The 16373-nt window shown below is 49.5% G+C and overlaps 10 protein-coding genes across 10 annotated transcripts; 6 read left to right on the forward strand and 4 right to left on the reverse strand.

Annotated features, from left to right (window-relative positions):
- Positions 1–120: 120 nt before the first annotated feature.
- Positions 121–1056, forward strand: DRE2 (electron carrier DRE2; the record flags this gene model as incomplete). The annotated part of the gene is made up of 1 exon (XM_037285674.1): positions 121–1056. The coding sequence occupies one exon, from the start codon at positions 121–123 to the stop codon at positions 1054–1056; it is 936 nt and encodes a 311-aa protein (XP_037141570.1).
- Positions 1057–1245: 189 nt separating this feature from the next.
- On the forward strand, positions 1246–1674 carry TMC1 (Tmc1p; the record flags this gene model as incomplete). The annotated part of the gene is made up of 1 exon (XM_037285675.1): positions 1246–1674. One exon carries the CDS (start codon positions 1246–1248, stop codon positions 1672–1674), a length of 429 nt encoding a protein of 142 aa, XP_037141571.1.
- A 53-nt stretch (positions 1675–1727) lies between these two features.
- On the reverse strand, positions 1728–2792 carry HG536_0H02730 (uncharacterized protein; the record flags this gene model as incomplete). The annotated part of the gene is made up of 1 exon (XM_037285676.1): positions 1728–2792. The coding sequence occupies one exon, from the start codon at positions 2790–2792 to the stop codon at positions 1728–1730; it is 1065 nt and encodes a 354-aa protein (XP_037141572.1).
- Positions 2793–2939: 147 nt separating this feature from the next.
- Positions 2940–4697, reverse strand: MET1 (uroporphyrinogen-III C-methyltransferase; the record flags this gene model as incomplete). The annotated part of the gene is made up of 1 exon (XM_037285677.1): positions 2940–4697. One exon carries the CDS (start codon positions 4695–4697, stop codon positions 2940–2942), a length of 1758 nt encoding a protein of 585 aa, XP_037141573.1.
- A 665-nt stretch (positions 4698–5362) lies between these two features.
- On the forward strand, positions 5363–6598 carry ETT1 (Ett1p; the record flags this gene model as incomplete). The annotated part of the gene is made up of 1 exon (XM_037285678.1): positions 5363–6598. One exon carries the CDS (start codon positions 5363–5365, stop codon positions 6596–6598), a length of 1236 nt encoding a protein of 411 aa, XP_037141574.1.
- Positions 6599–6901: 303 nt separating this feature from the next.
- On the forward strand, positions 6902–7495 carry BET3 (TRAPP complex core subunit BET3; the record flags this gene model as incomplete). The annotated part of the gene is made up of 1 exon (XM_037285679.1): positions 6902–7495. One exon carries the CDS (start codon positions 6902–6904, stop codon positions 7493–7495), a length of 594 nt encoding a protein of 197 aa, XP_037141575.1.
- An 87-nt stretch (positions 7496–7582) lies between these two features.
- On the reverse strand, positions 7583–9745 carry GPT2 (bifunctional glycerol-3-phosphate/glycerone-phosphate O-acyltransferase GPT2; the record flags this gene model as incomplete). Its single annotated transcript, XM_037285680.1, has 1 exon — positions 7583–9745. One exon carries the CDS (start codon positions 9743–9745, stop codon positions 7583–7585), a length of 2163 nt encoding a protein of 720 aa, XP_037141576.1.
- Positions 9746–10383: 638 nt separating this feature from the next.
- On the forward strand, positions 10384–11484 carry RSB1 (phospholipid-translocating ATPase RSB1; the record flags this gene model as incomplete). Its single annotated transcript, XM_037285681.1, has 1 exon — positions 10384–11484. One exon carries the CDS (start codon positions 10384–10386, stop codon positions 11482–11484), a length of 1101 nt encoding a protein of 366 aa, XP_037141577.1.
- A 219-nt stretch (positions 11485–11703) lies between these two features.
- Positions 11704–12930, reverse strand: HG536_0H02790 (type II protein arginine methyltransferase; the record flags this gene model as incomplete). The annotated part of the gene is made up of 1 exon (XM_037285682.1): positions 11704–12930. The coding sequence occupies one exon, from the start codon at positions 12928–12930 to the stop codon at positions 11704–11706; it is 1227 nt and encodes a 408-aa protein (XP_037141578.1).
- Positions 12931–13167: 237 nt separating this feature from the next.
- RAT1 (ssRNA exonuclease RAT1) lies at positions 13168–16323 on the forward strand (the record flags this gene model as incomplete). Its single annotated transcript, XM_037285683.1, has 1 exon — positions 13168–16323. The coding sequence occupies one exon, from the start codon at positions 13168–13170 to the stop codon at positions 16321–16323; it is 3156 nt and encodes a 1051-aa protein (XP_037141579.1).
- Positions 16324–16373: the final 50 nt, after the last annotated feature.

The raw sequence follows: 16373 nt of genomic DNA on the forward strand, positions 1-16373 counted from the left end.
GAGGGAGCCTTCCAGCCGTTATATAAGCTCAAGAAACTGGATATTTGGTACTCACTTGATTTCCAAAGTTTCTTCCAATTTTGAGCAAAATCCAGTAACTACAAGCCAATATTTCACGAGATGACAGAAGCCGAGTTAGGCCTGCTGCTCATACATCCAGCGGTGACGACGGAGCCGGAGCTACTTGCTAAAGCCCTGGAAGAGGCGGCAGCGAGCGGTGTGCAAATTGCTGACCAGTTTCTGATAACCAAGATCAATGACAAATCGGTCGCTGTCGAGGACGAGAAGTACGATGTGATCTACTACCTGACTCCGGAGAAGAGGGACGCTATCAAATTCCCAGCCACGCTTATTCCGGTGCTGGCGGATGCCCTGAAGCCCAACGGGAAACTCTACGGCCTTCCCGACACCTACAAGCTCGATGCGTTGATCAACGGCTTCACCACGGCAAGCGAGGGCAGATACCACTGGGTGAAGAGCGCTGTGCCACAGGACACGGCGACAGCCGTGCCGCTAAAAGCCAGGGCCAATGGCGGCGGAGCGGCCAAGAAGCTGCCAAGCTTCAAGAGAGCCTCCAGTCCGGTCCAGGTCGCCCAGCAGGACAACGACAACGTCCTGGAAGACGAGTACGACGACGACAACGTCAACACCAGCGGCAAGGCCAAGTTCTTTGCAGATCTACACAACCCGCCAGCAGAGCTCATCGAGGAGGAAGAGCTGGTCGCCGACTCGCGCGACCCAACTGGCATCACCATGATCACCTGCGGCAAGACCAAGACAAGAAGAAAGAAGGCTTGCAAGGACTGCACATGCGGCATGAAGGAGCAGGAAGAGCAGGAGGTGGACCAGGTGCGCAAGAACCAAGACGCCGTCGTCAAGTTCTCCGAGGACGAACTCACAGAGATCGATTTTACCATAGAGGGCAAGAAAGTCGGAGGCTGCAACTCCTGCTCGCTGGGAGACGCCTTCCGGTGCTCGGGATGTCCCTACTTGGGGCTTCCAGCTTTCAAGCCGGGCCAGAAGATCAACATCGGCAGCATCCTAGACGACATCTAGTCAGTTTCCACTACTTCGCCAAGTTCCTTCCAGTTTTGTCAAAGCCGGGGGCTTCATCGGGCGGTGGCGTTTGCGGCTGTATCAGTCACCGAGGTATATAAGAGACGAGGTAGATAAGAGATTAGTAAGGACCTAGTAGAGTTTGTATAAACTGCTTGGTTGGAATACCAGTTGGCATTTAAGTGTAGGATGAATACAGATCAAGTTAGAGTGGCGGAGAAACCACAAGAGGCTGCTGGTGGCATGTCGAAAGAGGATCTAGCGAGTGTTGAGAAGCTGGGAAAGACGGGAACAGATACCAGCAGTAGTTCGTACGGTCAGGAATCGATATCACCGGCCATTGTGCCAACACGGAGCAATACGGGTCTGAATAGCAGTAAAGTGTCGAAAAAGACGTCGAAAAAGAAGAAGAATGCGTGCTATTTCGATAAGTGCAGTAGTGCAGCGTCTAAATTCATTGGAGATTGCAACTTCTGCAAGGGCCACTTCTGTTCCAAGCATAGGCTGATGGAAAATCATGCGTGTGAGGGACTGACGTCGTGTAAAGAGGCGATGCACAAGCGTAACGCGGACAAGCTGGCCAGGGAGCAGACGAGAGTACCCAAGATTCAGATCTGAGGCGGCATAGGACACAGTATTTACGTTGAGTATGTACAAGGGAACATTCTTTATCATTTGGACCCGGCGTCGAGCACCGCGGTGACCGCTTCGTAGACATCGTTGACGATCATGGTGGGCTTGACATGGTTCAGAGGCACCCCGTCCCTGTACACGCCTGTTCTGACGAGGCAGCTCTTCCAGCCGTACTGTTGGGCTCCGATGATGTCGCTTGCCGGGTTGTCGCCGACCATGTAGACATCGTGGAAGGGACTCTGCTCCGGTGGCTGTCCCAAGACGGGCAGTGTCTGTTCTTGAGAAGCTGTGTCACCCGCTAGAAGCTTCTGCCTCCAGTCTATCAGCACATGGTGTGCGAAATCATACGTCAGTTTCGTTGGCTTGCCTAAGGTGTTGTCTTCCAGCGCCAGTCCGCCGTTGAGTTCGGAGTAGAGTTTCCTGACGAGATGGCGGAACGCACCCTGGCCAAACCTGTTCAATTCGTAGCTATTGGCCCAGAGCAGGTCCCGGTTGGAGAAGTAGATGGGTATGGAGGGCTTGCTCGATTGCTCGTCCCTCACCGTGTCCAACATGCCGTTGGAGCTGTTGATTGCATCCGAAATGATTTGAATATCAGCACCCCAATCGTGGGGGTCGTTGAACACCAACACTGCATCGAATCTCTTGCTGTCGATATCGGGTATCACCTTCGAGTACTCTAGCAGTTGCTCGGTGCTGAGTCCCGAAAAGGGAGCAATGTCTCTCCTATATCTGAGAATATCGGTTTGGTGGACCACATCCTTGAAACCATAGCTTTCAGCTACCTTTCTCACAGACGGAGTTCCCACCGCCAGGATTCTTTCATACTTGTTGACTAGACCTTTGTAGGGACTATGGCTCAGGATGACTTGCAAGGGTGAAATGGGAACGTCCAAGGCCTTTGAGATAAAATTAGCTCGCTGCTCCTCCAATTGGCCACCGCCGTTGGTCAGTAGAATGAATGGTACCTTGCTGTTATGCAACAGCTGGAGGGCCTCGCTTGCACCGGGAATAGGAGCTCTTCCTCTAAGTAAGACACCGTCAATGTCGAATGCAAACGCAATGTTTCTGCTGCTGCTTTGGAACAGTCGCTTGAATATCATTTGCTAGAGATCTCAACTGGCAACCTGGTGGGATTTTATTAACCACTGTAATTTCTCGAGGTCTGCGCGTTATAAGCATCGCATTAAGAGAATGCTACTGCTAGAGTCGCTATGGTGCTCTCACTGGAAATCGTGTTCTTCGTTATTTTATGTAATGATATCTGCTAAAGACGAAATCTCTATGTCCGTGCCAGCGAGGCCTTGTTCGACATAATACTTGCGAGTGTCACTGAACTCTGTGTCCTCTTGCGGAAGGAGAGCGGCGACTGCTTTGCCCAGAACCAGCAACCCCGGTGGTCTGGATCCGATCTCTTCAACGACCTGTGGCACATATTTCAACAATGTTCTTGTGATCCTTTGATCTTTGCAAGAGGCTCTCTCGACAATTGCGGCAGGAAGGTCTTCATCCCAGTCTTGCTTGAGTAGCGCCTGAACCAGCGTCTCAGCCCTGTGCAGGGCCATTAGAAAGACAGTGGTCCTGGTAGAGACAAATTCTGGTATGGCAGGCAGGGCGCCCTTCTTACCGGTACCGGTGCAGATCAAGGTTTGGTCCGCAACGTCCCTTTGCGTGGCCGGTATCTTGGCCACCACGGTCGACGCCAGGGCGGAGCTGAGACCAGGAAGCACTTGTGGTTCGTAGCCGTGCTGCTTGAAGAACAGATATTCCTCGCCACCGCGTCCAAAGATGTACGGATCACCTTGCTTTAACCTTACGACCTTCTTGCCCTGTAGCAGCCCTTCCAGGCCTCTTTCGAGCAGCTCGCTCTGGGCCTTTTCAGCGTTCCCAGGGAACTTACGTGCAATGAAAACTTCTGTCTCGCCTGGAACCAGCTCTAACACCGACTGCGGAACCAGCTTATCTGCCAGGATAAGATCAGCAGTCTTTATTTCGTTCAATGCACCAAGCGTAAGCATAGACACCGATCCCGGACCGCTGCCGACCAACGATATGGAACCTTTCTTCTCGCGCCCGTCGGAAGTCCGGTTATCGATTAAAGTGGTCAGTTCCGTGCCCTTTCTGTCCAATGAATCCTTCATATCAGAGACAGTCGTTGTACTCTCAGCAGGCGTTTCTGCTGCTGAGGCGCCCTCGGCGGTCGCAGTGTTCAGAGAATCGACGTCAACGTCCGCCAGTTTAGCTAGCGGATAGTACTCTATCAGCTGGGATAGCCATCTTGTTCTCCTCAGCTTCTGCTGCCTTTCTGTCATGTGGAACTCTTCGACAAGCCCGTTCAGCTTATGGCTTTCCCAGCCGTCGTCGTTCAGGCCGTACCAGTTGTTCTCGACAACTGCCAACTCAGCAGTGGGTTCGTAATGCGCCTCCAACAGCTCCTTCTGGTCCTCGTTGATGATCTGGCTTCGTATCCTGCCCATGTTACTCACCACCTCGGAGATATTGACTGGAAGGCTTGCCACGATCTCTCTCTTGATTCTGTTCGCCAAGATGCAGCCCTGTCCGTTCGTTGTCACCGCTATCTGCAATCCACTGCCCTTGGGATCATTATACGTCGAAATCATGTGGAAAGTAGAGTACTCCGGTCTCTGCAACGTATTGATGGGGATCCTCATCTTCACACAGAGCTCATAAATTTCTCTCGCCAAGGGATACTCGGTCATTGGTAAATTCACAAACACTCGATCAACCACTTTAGCCACCACCGGACGTCCCAAACTGGTCAAATCAGACATCCTAAAATCTCGGTCTATAACCTGCAAACCAGTCCCATGGCTGATCTGCGCCAATTGTTTCAATTCGCTTTCCCCGCTGACCTGTACAACAACGGGAGTCGCTCCAGATTCATGGATCGCCTTAATACGCTTCATACATATCGAAACGTTCGCCGTGCCGATCAACAGATGAATTTCATTCTCGCAACCAGAAGCAATGATAAGTGGAACAGTCATATCTGCCTCTAACAAAAATTTACCTCAAAGAACTACACCATTAGTCTAGCACAGGCTCATTAACGAGCTCACAAGACTTATATACGTTAAGCAATTGCAAGTGTCACAGTTACTGTCGGTGAGCCACATTCATCCACTTAGAATTACATCGGCTCACTATAAGTGTGTCGCAATGTCACGTGAGAGTGAAAAATTTCGCTGTAAATCAACGACAGAAACCATCGATTTTGACCAGAAGGCAGCAATTTGCACTGTCATGGCCCTGATTGTGGACCGGTATGCTGCCCAGGAGCAGTGCGGCAGCTTGTAAAAACGAGCTCGGGCGGTTGCCTTAGTATGGGCCGTTTTCACCGCTTGCTTAGCGTTTGTAGTCGCCAAGAACATTAAATATTCAACAGATGGTCGAAAATTATTTTGAACTCGTAGAGACGGTTGCAAGCGTAGAAGTTGCTTGTCAATGCTGGCGGAGGTGAATTGAATTTTTTCAGTACGATATGGAGCTTCTTTCTTTTTCTGGCATCGTTTATTGTCGAAGCTTCTTGCATGGACTGAGTTAATGGGTTTGAGCACAAGGCCCAATTAGCGTGGTAGGTGTATATAAACAGATGGAGTAAAATTGTTGGCAGCTTCCTGTTGAGGGCTGGAAGGGAGGGAGCAAGATAAAGATGGCTAAGAGAGCTTTGGGCGTGGGGCAGAAGAACAAAGAGAAAAAGAGAAGGCTGGAGACCGAAACGGCCAAGGATTCGAAAGATGTCACTCCGGGAGCCGATCAGATTAGCGTGGAATTGGACGACAACGAGGATCTTGATAATGAATTTTCGCAGTTGAAGGGCCTATGGCAGACTTATTTCAATTCGGACAGAGAGAGTGATTACGTGGTGAACGGCGTAGTGCATGAGTGCGATAGATTACTTCGCCAATCGCAAGAAGACGCAGAGATCAAGAAGAACCTAAACGACGAATTCCATGCTATCTATGCTTTGGCTCTGTCTGAGTTGACTGTCTTCAAGGCGGGCGAAGATGAGGATGACAAGAAGAACAGGAAGGTGGTGTCTGAATTCTTTGAAAACGCTCTGGAAAGGTGCGAGCTGGGTCTGTCCGTGTTCAAAGACTCGCAGCTGCTGAAGTTGGTCTTGGCAAAGATTGTCATACAGAGAATTCCCTTGGAGTACATCTCGCGGTTGAAGGTCAACAGCAAGCCAGGCGCTCTGGGCGTGGATATCAGTGAACAGCTAGAAAAGGCGAAGGAGAACTTCAACGTCAACAAGGACTATCTGGAGCTTTCTTTCGAAGTTCTGCAGATGTTTGACGATCTCCTGGACATTGTGGAAAACTTTGGCCACGAAAATGACATAGACGAAGGCTTGGACAGTGACCAGGACGAGGAGCTAGAGCGGGTGGAGCTGTCTCCAAAGCATCCGCTGTACAAGTTGCAGCAAAATCTGTCCGAGAACTACCAATGGCTGAGAGATGAGATGATCCGGTTACTGGGCGCCACGGATGACAAGAAATTCGAGAAGCTGTATCGCAACATTGCAAGATCGGCTGGCCATCTGCTTTTGAAGGCGGCTGAGGAACCAACGAGCGTTTTCATGCACTTGCAGTACGGGGAAGGCGAGCAAGCGTCCAAGGACGGCGAGAAATGTAAGACGGCCCAACAGGAAGCGCTGAAGAACACGAAAGACGCATTGAAGTACCTGGAAAAGGCTCAAGTTGAGGACGAGCCTGAAACATGGGTTGAAGTCGCGGAGGCCTACATCGATCTGGGTAATTTGTACGATTACCAGTCCAAGGACCAAGAGAACTCCTACCGCATCGCGGAGGATATTTTGAAAAAGGCCAACAAAGCCTCGCACGGCAAATTTCAGGACATCTTGGACAACCTGTTGGACAAGGATTGAATAGTTATTTAGTAGCCATGTTGTATCAAATCGAAATCACCAACAACTGAAGCACTCGGCGCAGGGCTTTTTGGAAAGAGCATGTAGAGCACGACCCAAAGCCAATTGAAGATAGTCAGACGCTATCAGGCTGCCCGTCCTGGTACTAATGGCTTCTTCATCTTCTAAGTAGGTCAGAGCCAGATTCACGTGATCTTCTTATAGTAACGACTATATCTACCAGCGTCTTCTAACCATCAGCCAAGAGTCCAAGATGAGCATCAATAGGTTGACTGTCGGCCATTCCGCTGGATATCGGGTATAATGTCATCCACACCATCCACTAGTGGCCATTCAAAATCTCTTAGACTTGCTGGCGAGGACATCTGGAAGAATAAGACCGAGAAAGTCAATGGCGAACTGTTCACGCTAATGTATGGGGCAATTGTCTCGCAATTGTGCAAGGATTATCAACGATGTTTCCCAAAGGTAAATGACCAGTTGTATACGATGGGCTACAACATTGGAGTGAGGCTGATCGAAGACTTTCTGGCTAGAACGGCGCTGCCACGCTGTGAAAATATGGTAAGGACTAGCGAAGTAATCAGCAAATGTGCTTTTAAGATCTTTTTGAACATCACTCCTCAAGTTGCAAATTGGTCGGCTGACAAGATCGCATTTTCGCTAGTGCTGGTTGAAAATCCATTGAGCGACTTTGTTGAGCTTCCCATGGATGCGATGAAGCAACTGTGGTACTCTAATGTGTTGTGTGGAGTTCTCAAGGGTGCACTTGAGATGGTGCAACTTGATTGTGATGTATGGTTTATCTCGGATGTATTAAAAGGCGACCCACAGACAGAGATTAGGGTGAAACTGAATAAAGTTCTTAAGGACGAGATTCCTATTGGTGAGGATTAGGCTCCGGTGGTCATTAGATATGAAGCTGCTCTGTACTTATAAACGTCGTATAATTCATGTCTTTATGATTAAAGACGAAGCGGGAGGTTAATCTGCCTTCTCGTGCTGCCACTTCTTCCTAATTAAGGCGGTGATTTTGGAGGCACCTTCATCCGGTTCAGGTGAAACCTCCAGTTCGTCATCACTGTGATCCTCGGGATGCTTCCCCTCTGAGAAAATAGGAACGTCCGTTAAAGAACCGCGAGAGTTGATTTTGGATAGCGCATTCGATGCCATGGAAGTTTCAGAATGCACCGAGGCCGAACGGCTACGTGAACTGAAGAGCGTCTCCTCGGTCAGTTCACCATCAGCTTCTGATGATACCTCCTCCACATGATCATCGAAACGTGTTTTTATCTTGTCGAAGTTAGGGAAGACTTTGGGTCCTAATTCGTTACACACAGCTGTTATCTCCAGACTTAAGCGCTCACGCATACTCTGAAGTTGCTTGATTTTCTTTCCAGGGTAGATGAAGGTAATGAACAGCGGTGGTAATGACTTGAACAAGTCCATGCCAATCTCCCCTGTCTTGAGACTCGAGTAGGTAGCAGACACCAAGAGGGCATAGAAATAGCAAAATTGGAGAAGCTTGCTGTCGAACGGAACCCACAGTTTAGATACCCAGACGTTATGACGGGAATACAGGAAGACCAGAATGAAGGAGTAGGTAACATATAGGATAGGCGCAAACACCAGGGCAAACATCAGTTTCCAGGACGCAATCAGATCGGTCCCTTTTATTTTGACCACCGATTTTGAGAGACCCTCTTTAGCCTTTTTCTTCGCATAAATGCTGCAGCTAATGAAGATCGGTGTGAACAGGATGGACCCCGGCAGCGAGAGCACGAAGAATATCGATAGTCTTATCAGTCTCTCGATCAAAACAAACAAGCTCCTTAGCACCTCAGTCTTTCGAGTTTTCAGCTCCATAACTTGATGGTCCTTCAAGCCAAGCGAATACAAGGCATTGTTGTATTTGTTGACCATCTGTTGTAGATGAATGATGCGCGGATCGTCCTTGTACTTGGAGTAGCCGATAAGTAGCCTTCTGTTTATTTCCACGACGTTAGACAGCGAAACTTTGCCTCTCGCTGGCTGATACAGCCTCCGCGCCGCCTGGATCGTCATCAAGACGTCGAAGCTAGGCGCATTTTCCGTGACGGCATAAAGAGCGTTAGTGATAGTCTTGAGCAAATCTTCCACAGTTCCCCTCGGATCTTCAGCGTATTTTCTGCCCAACTCGGGCCCCACAACGATCGGCTCCCCGTATTCCAACACTGCCCTCGATCTGAACTTGTCCCGGTGAAAATAGTGCAAACCGCAGGGCACAACGTGCACCCTCATATTCGGGTCAGCTGCCGCCGCTCCGAGCGCCATAATGGCCACTCCCGCCTTGATCGGCAGCAGCGACGGCCTATCGTGCGACCCGCCCTCCGGGAAGATCCCGACGCAGCCGTTGGTGTGCAGATGGTCAAACACGTTCTGGAACGTCTTCGAATTGTCGATCTTGGCCGCGTACTTGAAGTTCGTGCCCTCGGTCAACAGCTTTCTGATCTTGTCATTGCTCTTAAACTTGAAGGGCGCCTTCAGAACCAAAGTCTCGTCGTCCAAAACCTCGCTAATCTGCGCGTTCCCCAAATAGTTGGGCAGCCCGATCAGCGACTTGGCAACGAACCTTCTGCTGAACTCCGGCGACCCGCCGCCCTCGACCCGGCCCTTGATCACCTCCGGAGCATTCTCCAGGTCCGGACAGTATATTTTGACGCTCGCATCGATCGGCTTCAAATTATCCTGCGCTCTAGGCACCGGAATCGCCCCAGTACAACGGCCAAACAGCGAGACGAACCGCTGCTTCAAGCTCGACTCCGCGGTGACAAAGCAAACCTGCCTCGACCGCGTAGCAGAGTCCTTCAACAGCTTCCTGGTCGTCACCATCACCAGCGACGGATCGATGAACTGATTAGCATGAGGTGCGCAAACCATCAACGTCGGCGTACCCGTACCAGGAACATTGTGACCACCACGAACCTTGATCTCTCGGAAGAATATCGTGAATATCACATTCAAAATAAACAGCGAACAGTCAAACAACCACGTTCGAATCGAGTACGTGTATCCATTATAGTGATTCACATAGCCAACCGTTGCGTGAGCTATGTGAGGTTTTGCCTCCTTACGCTCCGCTGCCGTATCGCCTTTCTCTTCCACCATACCTATCTAAAGGACCCGTTCTCTACACGATGCCATTCAATCTAACAACCTTATTCCACTCCCTCTGCTCGTATTCCCCTGCTTAATATGTGCTTTCGGAAGGAAACCTAACCCCGTTGGCTGTTTTCCAAGGAAACCCGCCAAATGGTAGCGCCGCGCGGCCAACAATTCCATCGAGATCTGAAATCTTACCAACTATATATCATACAGAGTTAAGATCATCGCCAATCGCCACAATGGCGAACGCTCGCCAGGCCCACAGCTGGCCCCATCCGACACGGCTCTTGTAAGGCCTGAACAGGCTGCCCACTGTCGATTTCCTTGATCGTCATCGGAACAACATTGTTCCGGCTCCGCGGATCTAGAGCCAGATGAAAAATTACGCATACTTGACCTTGAGGAACCTGCTACGAAGCATACGCCTCTAGGGTCTCGAGCAGCCGGCCTCCTGCAGGAGGTTTTGGTTGCCGGCGTAATGCCCGTCAGTTGTTCGTGGACCGTGGCATTGTAGTGTGTCGGATCCCTGGAAGAATTTCGGCTGTAGTGTTTATAAGCAGGAGAGATTTCAGGGTTCTGGTGACGTGGATTCGCTGGGAACAGCTCAGTGGTTCTCGGATCTTTCTTTGTTCTGTCGTACTATGGACATAGCAACGCTGCTGGAAGTAAGTAAAAGAGATAGTGTAGTGGTGGATGGCCGGTCGCCAGTGTCGCTGTACAGCGGCATGGTGCCGAACCTGGCGTTCAATGTGGCAATGCTGGCGATCTGGGGGGTGCTGCTGAGCTGGCATACGCTGATGATCTGGTATCGGCAGTACTGGTTCTCGTCGGCGTTTGTGTGTGCGGCGATCCTGGAGGTGCTTGGGTACGTCGGCAGGGTGTGGTCGCACTTCGACGTGTATCTTGTGAACCCGTTCCTGATGCAGCTGGTGTGTCTGACGATCGCGCCCGTGTTCACGATGGGAGGCGTGTACTACCAGCTGGCCAAGATGATCGAGATCTACGGCCACAGGTTTTCGCTGCTGCCGTCGCCGATGGCATACTCGTATATCTTCATCGCGTTCGACTTCATATCTCTGGTGGTTCAGGCGGCAGGCGGCGGTGTGGCGGGCACCGAGTCGACAAACGGCGACAGCTCGGACACCGGTGACAACATCTTTATCGCGGGGCTGTCGCTGCAGGTTGCGTCGATGATTATATTCATGGTGCTCATGGGCCATCTGTATTACAAGGTTTTCGTCCAGACCCGTCTGGACCACAGCGGCCAGACCAAGCTGAGTCTCGGCTTGTTGAAGATCAGCCGCACCGAGATCGATTATCTGTACAGACAGAAGTTCAGCGACCTCAGGGTGCGTCCCGACCGCTGGGTGTTCCATTACTTCCCTCTTGCTATGGTCGTCGCGGTTGCTACGGTCTTTGTCCGTTGCTGCTATCGTCTTGCAGAACTAGCCGCGGGCTGGAACGGCTATCTTATCATACATGAGAACTACTTCATCATTCTCGATGCCCTGATGATTGCACTCGCCACCGTGGCGTTGTCGGTGTTCCATCCGGGATTCGCGTTCCAGGGAAGACACGTCTCTATTCCTATCACGCATGGGCGTGTCGATCCGGAGACCGTAGAGAAGCCGCCGTTCGAGCCGGAGAAAGAGGATTCCTACATTGACTCTGGCGAGCAAGTTTCGGGACGTGGCAACGTCTTTATGAAGCCTTTCCAGAAGATGAAGAACGCCTTCAGCTGACATAGCCACTGAGAGGGCTGATGTAGAAGCTTTTCAAGTCGATCTCGTATAGCGATGATCTGCCCTGGCTGTGTTAGAAAAATGAAAAAAAAAAAAATACAATAGCAGTGGCTTAATATTCGGTCGCAGTCGTTGCTTCATAAATCAGGACCCTTTCTGTATCCGTATCATCCGTTTACATAGTTTATTGTTAGCTTTTCGCAAATTTAGAAACGGCGCTCAGCATGAGTGCAAGATGGCCAGCTCGCTTGCGCCAATCATCTCCAACTGCGAGTTTAGCACGTCCTGCGCCCACTTGTCAGATTGTTCGCAGCCGGTATCTAGCCACTGGTTGACGAACTCGGGCACGTCATCGACCTCGCAGAACTTAGCGGACTCGTTGATGCTGGTGTACAGTTGCTGGATCTGCGTGAAATCCACAGTGAAGCGCGGCCCGCAGTCCTCGCGCCTTCCACGCCAGATAGAGCTCCTGTGCGACTCGACGATTTTGCTCGCTCGCAGAGGCTGGTAGCCCGCCAGGATTCTGATCATCGAGAGGAAAGACGGATGCCATCGCTGCGGCGCGTCAATGGCGAACAATTTGTGCGCCGGGGCGACGGTCTTGAGCAGATCAAAGAGCTGTATCAACCGTGTCGGGATATAAAAGCCCGCTGACTGTTTTGCCGCACCGAGGTCGTACTTCTGCAATGCTCTTGACAAGCAGGAGTCGCACCAGTAATCCAGATCCGTGTCAAACCTCCGTGACTTGCCGCCAGACGTGTGGATGTCCATGTAGCATTGCTCCCAGTTGCCGACGCTCTTGTTGTACCTAACCAGATCATGAGAAGTGTTCTTGAAGATGTCGTTCAGCATCAGGAAGTAGACGGGATCCTCGATGACAAACTGCTGCGGGTGAGACGAGCTAGTAGACTCTGAAGTAAAGACAGCCGCGTCGCTGATGATCTGCACCTCGCCTGGGATATTCCGAGTCAACCTGCCAGACAGTTTCTGACGGTGGCTATGCAGCGGGACCATGGTGTATCTGATCCTCTCAAACATGTTGCTCGACAGTGCCTGTTTGAAGTACCCCATCATGCTCTCGGCTATTCTCAGTGACTGCGGGAGGTCTGTGTAGATGTTTATGATGTTCAAGTCGCTGTAGGGATAATGATTGAGCTTGTAGTCGACCAGCAACCACCGAGCTATGCTACGGGTCAGAATCGGATCATACAGCGTCAAGCGTTCTGTGTTATCCGGGAGATCACTCAGCAGTTCTCCTCGCTTGGTAAAGAAGGTCTCATGTTTCATAATACTCGGCAGATTCAGCCATTCATAGTAGTCGCGCAAAGCCAAAGTGCCGCTTTCCCCCACATGAATTCCATTGCCTTTCCGCAACTGTTCGATCGGGATTAACGGATAGCTCCCCTTGAACCTTACCTGCGCAACCACTCCAGGAAATCTCCTCATACAACGTAGCCAATCGACAGTTCTAGTTGATCCAATGCCAGCTGTAAAGCTGCTAAGACCCTCTCTTATATATAGCTACCATCTTAGTGGGATCTACCGTTTAAAGGTACAAGAGTCTTGTGAATTTTCAAGGTGCTTTAATATGGATGTGAAATTTCAGCTGGCTAGAACTGCTCGATGAGCCAACTGTTTAGCATATCAGGCATTGAAGTTGGCTTCTAGTGGGCATTGGCTGCAATGGGTGTTCCTTCGTTCTTCAGATGGCTTTCAAGGAAGTATCCTAAAATCATATCGCCTGTTTTAGAAGAACAACCTCAGGTTATAGACGGTGTAACGTTACCTATCGATTATGCGGCTCCTAATCCTAATGGTGAGCTGGACAATCTGTATTTGGATATGAACGGTATTGTGCATCCGTGTTCGCATCCGGAGAACAAGCCTCCGCCTGAGACGGAAGACGAGATGCTTCTTGCCGTGTTTGAGTACACTAATCGAGTCCTGAATATGGCTAGACCACGTAAAGTGCTGATGATAGCTGTGGATGGTGTAGCTCCGCGTGCCAAGATGAACCAGCAACGTTCTCGTAGATTCAGAAGCGCCAGAGATGCTCAACTGGAAAATGAAGCCCGCGAACAAGTCATGAGGGAACGTGAGGAGATTGGAGAAGTAATTGACGAATCAGTTAAAAGTAAAAAAACCTGGGATTCCAACGCTATCACACCGGGAACTCCGTTCATGGATAAGCTGGCGGCGGCGCTACGTTACTGGACTTCCTTTAAGCTATCTACAGATCCCGGTTGGCGAAATTTGCAAGTCATAATTAGCGATGCCACGGTGCCGGGCGAAGGTGAACACAAGATTATGAACTTCGTTAGATCGCAGCGGGCGGACCCTCAGTATAATCCGAACACCACTCACTGTATATACGGTTTAGACGCCGATCTGATCTTTTTAGGTTTAGCGACACACGAGCCGCATTTCAAGATACTGAGAGAAGATGTGTTCGCCCAGAACAATCGTAAAAGACACAACTTCAAGGATACTTTGGATATGACTGAGGAGGAGAAGCAGCTTATAGCCAAGGAGGACTCCGAAAAGCCATTTTTATGGTTGCACATCAGTGTACTGAGAGAATATCTGGCTGCTGAGTTGTGGGTGCCGAAATTATCGATCCCATTTGACCTGGAACGAGCCATCGACGACTGGGTTTTCATGTGTTTTTTCTGTGGTAATGACTTTCTTCCTCATCTGCCTAGTCTTGACGTCAGGGAGAATAGTATCGATATATTATTAGACATATGGAAGGTTGTCCTGCCGGGCTTGAAGTCTTATATGACATGTGATGGTGAGTTGAACTTGAAGTCTGTTGAAACGCTATTGGGACATCTGGGTGCCCGTGAAGCGGACATCTTCAAGACGAGACACATCCAGGAGGTGAGAAAACAGGAATCAATTCAGAGGAGGAAGTTGCAAAGAGATGTTTCGAAGGGTCAGGATAGACATCCAACCAAGGTTAATGAGCAATTACAGATGTATGACACCCAAGGAAATCTTGCAACGGGCTCATGGAATCTCACTACAAGCGATATGGTTAATCTGAAAAAGGAGATTATGTTAGCAAACGAAGGAGACGCTGAAGCGATAGCTATTGTAAAAGCGCAAAGTGATAAGAACGATCAAATTATGAAAGAAATAAGCTCAACTGACATGGATAAAGTTGTTAGCGAGGCTAATAAAGCCAATTACTCCGTTGCTGATCTAATGAAGAAGAAGTTGATAGCCAAGAAGCACAAGCTGGAGCAGGAAGAAGCGAAACAAGAACGTGAGGCCAAACGAGCTAAAGCCGAAGAAGAAAACATAGACGTAAAGCAGGCGGCAGCAGAAAGAGAACTGGATGAAGAAATCAGAGCCGAGATCATCAATGAAGTCGAAGAGGAAGATGCCGATGATGATGATGAGGATAATGATGCTGATGAGAATGAAGAGCCTATAGAAAGCGGACAGATCTCCTTCGAAGATCCAAAGGGGGGCCAGTCTGTGCCAGTCGTCTCTTCGGGTGGTATGCGCAGTGGAGTCTTTGACAGTGATGCTGAGGTGAGGCTATATGAACCTGGTTATAAAGAGAGATACTATATTGCCAAGTTCAATATCGGCGAACAAGAAATTGAGCCTTTGAGGAAGGATCTTGTAAAGCATTACATTGAAGGTGTCTCATGGGTTTTAGCCTATTATTATCAAGGCTGTGCGTCATGGGATTGGTTTTATCCTTATCATTATGCACCATTTGCTGCCGACTTTATTGGTATAGCCGACATCAAGATCGAGTTCGAAAAGGGTGAGCCAATCTTGCCTTACGAGCAACTGATGAGTGTGCTCCCTGCGGCCTCTGGTCACACGTTACCTCCTATATTCAGGCCTTTGATGAGTGATCCAGACTCGGAGATTATAGACTTCTATCCAACAGAGTTCCCGATTGATATGAATGGAAAAAAAATGTCGTGGCAAGGCATAGCGCTCTTACCGTTCATTGAGTCTAAGAGACTGCTGAGAGTTGTGAGAGAGCAGTATCGACTTTTATCCGATTATGAGAAATCGCGTAATGTTCGTAAGGATCCGGTTCTAATCATCAGCAATAAAAACGTCAACTATGAGAAGTTTGCGAAGCGCTTATTTAAAGAAACTAGCGAGGAGACGGATCTAAAGTTTCAGCATTTCAAGAGTGGCCTTAGCGGTATCGTTTCAACTGATGTTGAAGGATTTCAGCTGAATAGCAAAATGCAGTGCCCTATTCAGACGGGCTCCCTGCCCGAGCTTTCTACGAACCTATTTCTCAAGATGGCATTCAAATTGCAGCCGCTACCTGGGAGAAATAAGTCTGTGACACTGAATGGTTTTATACCATCCGAACCAGTTTTATCGCCTTATGATTTGGATGCCATCTATTACAGATACAATAACAGCCAAAATGGTAACCGATCTGGTCGTTGGAATTTTGAAAATGATATGAGGCAAAACAAAGTACCTGTGGGCCCCAGCGGTACCACACAATATAAGCCACGAGTTGGAGGATTTCGGTCTTTTTACTATTTTGGACAGATGAACAACACAGCCAACTATTCCAATGAGTACAATGGTAGGAATTATCAGCAAGCGGAACAATATGCAGGTCAAAGAAGATATCCCGGTGCTGACAACTACAGAGGTAACAGCGGAGGCGCAAAGAACCAGTACAATACCCATCAGAGCCGTTACTCCGATAGCTATGGAACTGGTGCCGGTCGCAGCTATAATGTTCGCGACAGACAGTATTCGGGCAATGGTACTGCCATTGGAAGAAGGTATCAGGGATCTAATAGGCCAGCATACAAATCTGGATATACACCGCGCCGATAAGCGTTCTATAAGTAGCGAGTTGGAAAATGTACCTACGGAGAGAAATAAAG

The sequence above is a fragment of the Torulaspora globosa genome, chromosome 8 (assembly GCF_014133895.1).
Source record: "Torulaspora globosa chromosome 8, complete sequence".
Taxonomy (NCBI): domain Eukaryota; kingdom Fungi; phylum Ascomycota; class Saccharomycetes; order Saccharomycetales; family Saccharomycetaceae; genus Torulaspora; species Torulaspora globosa.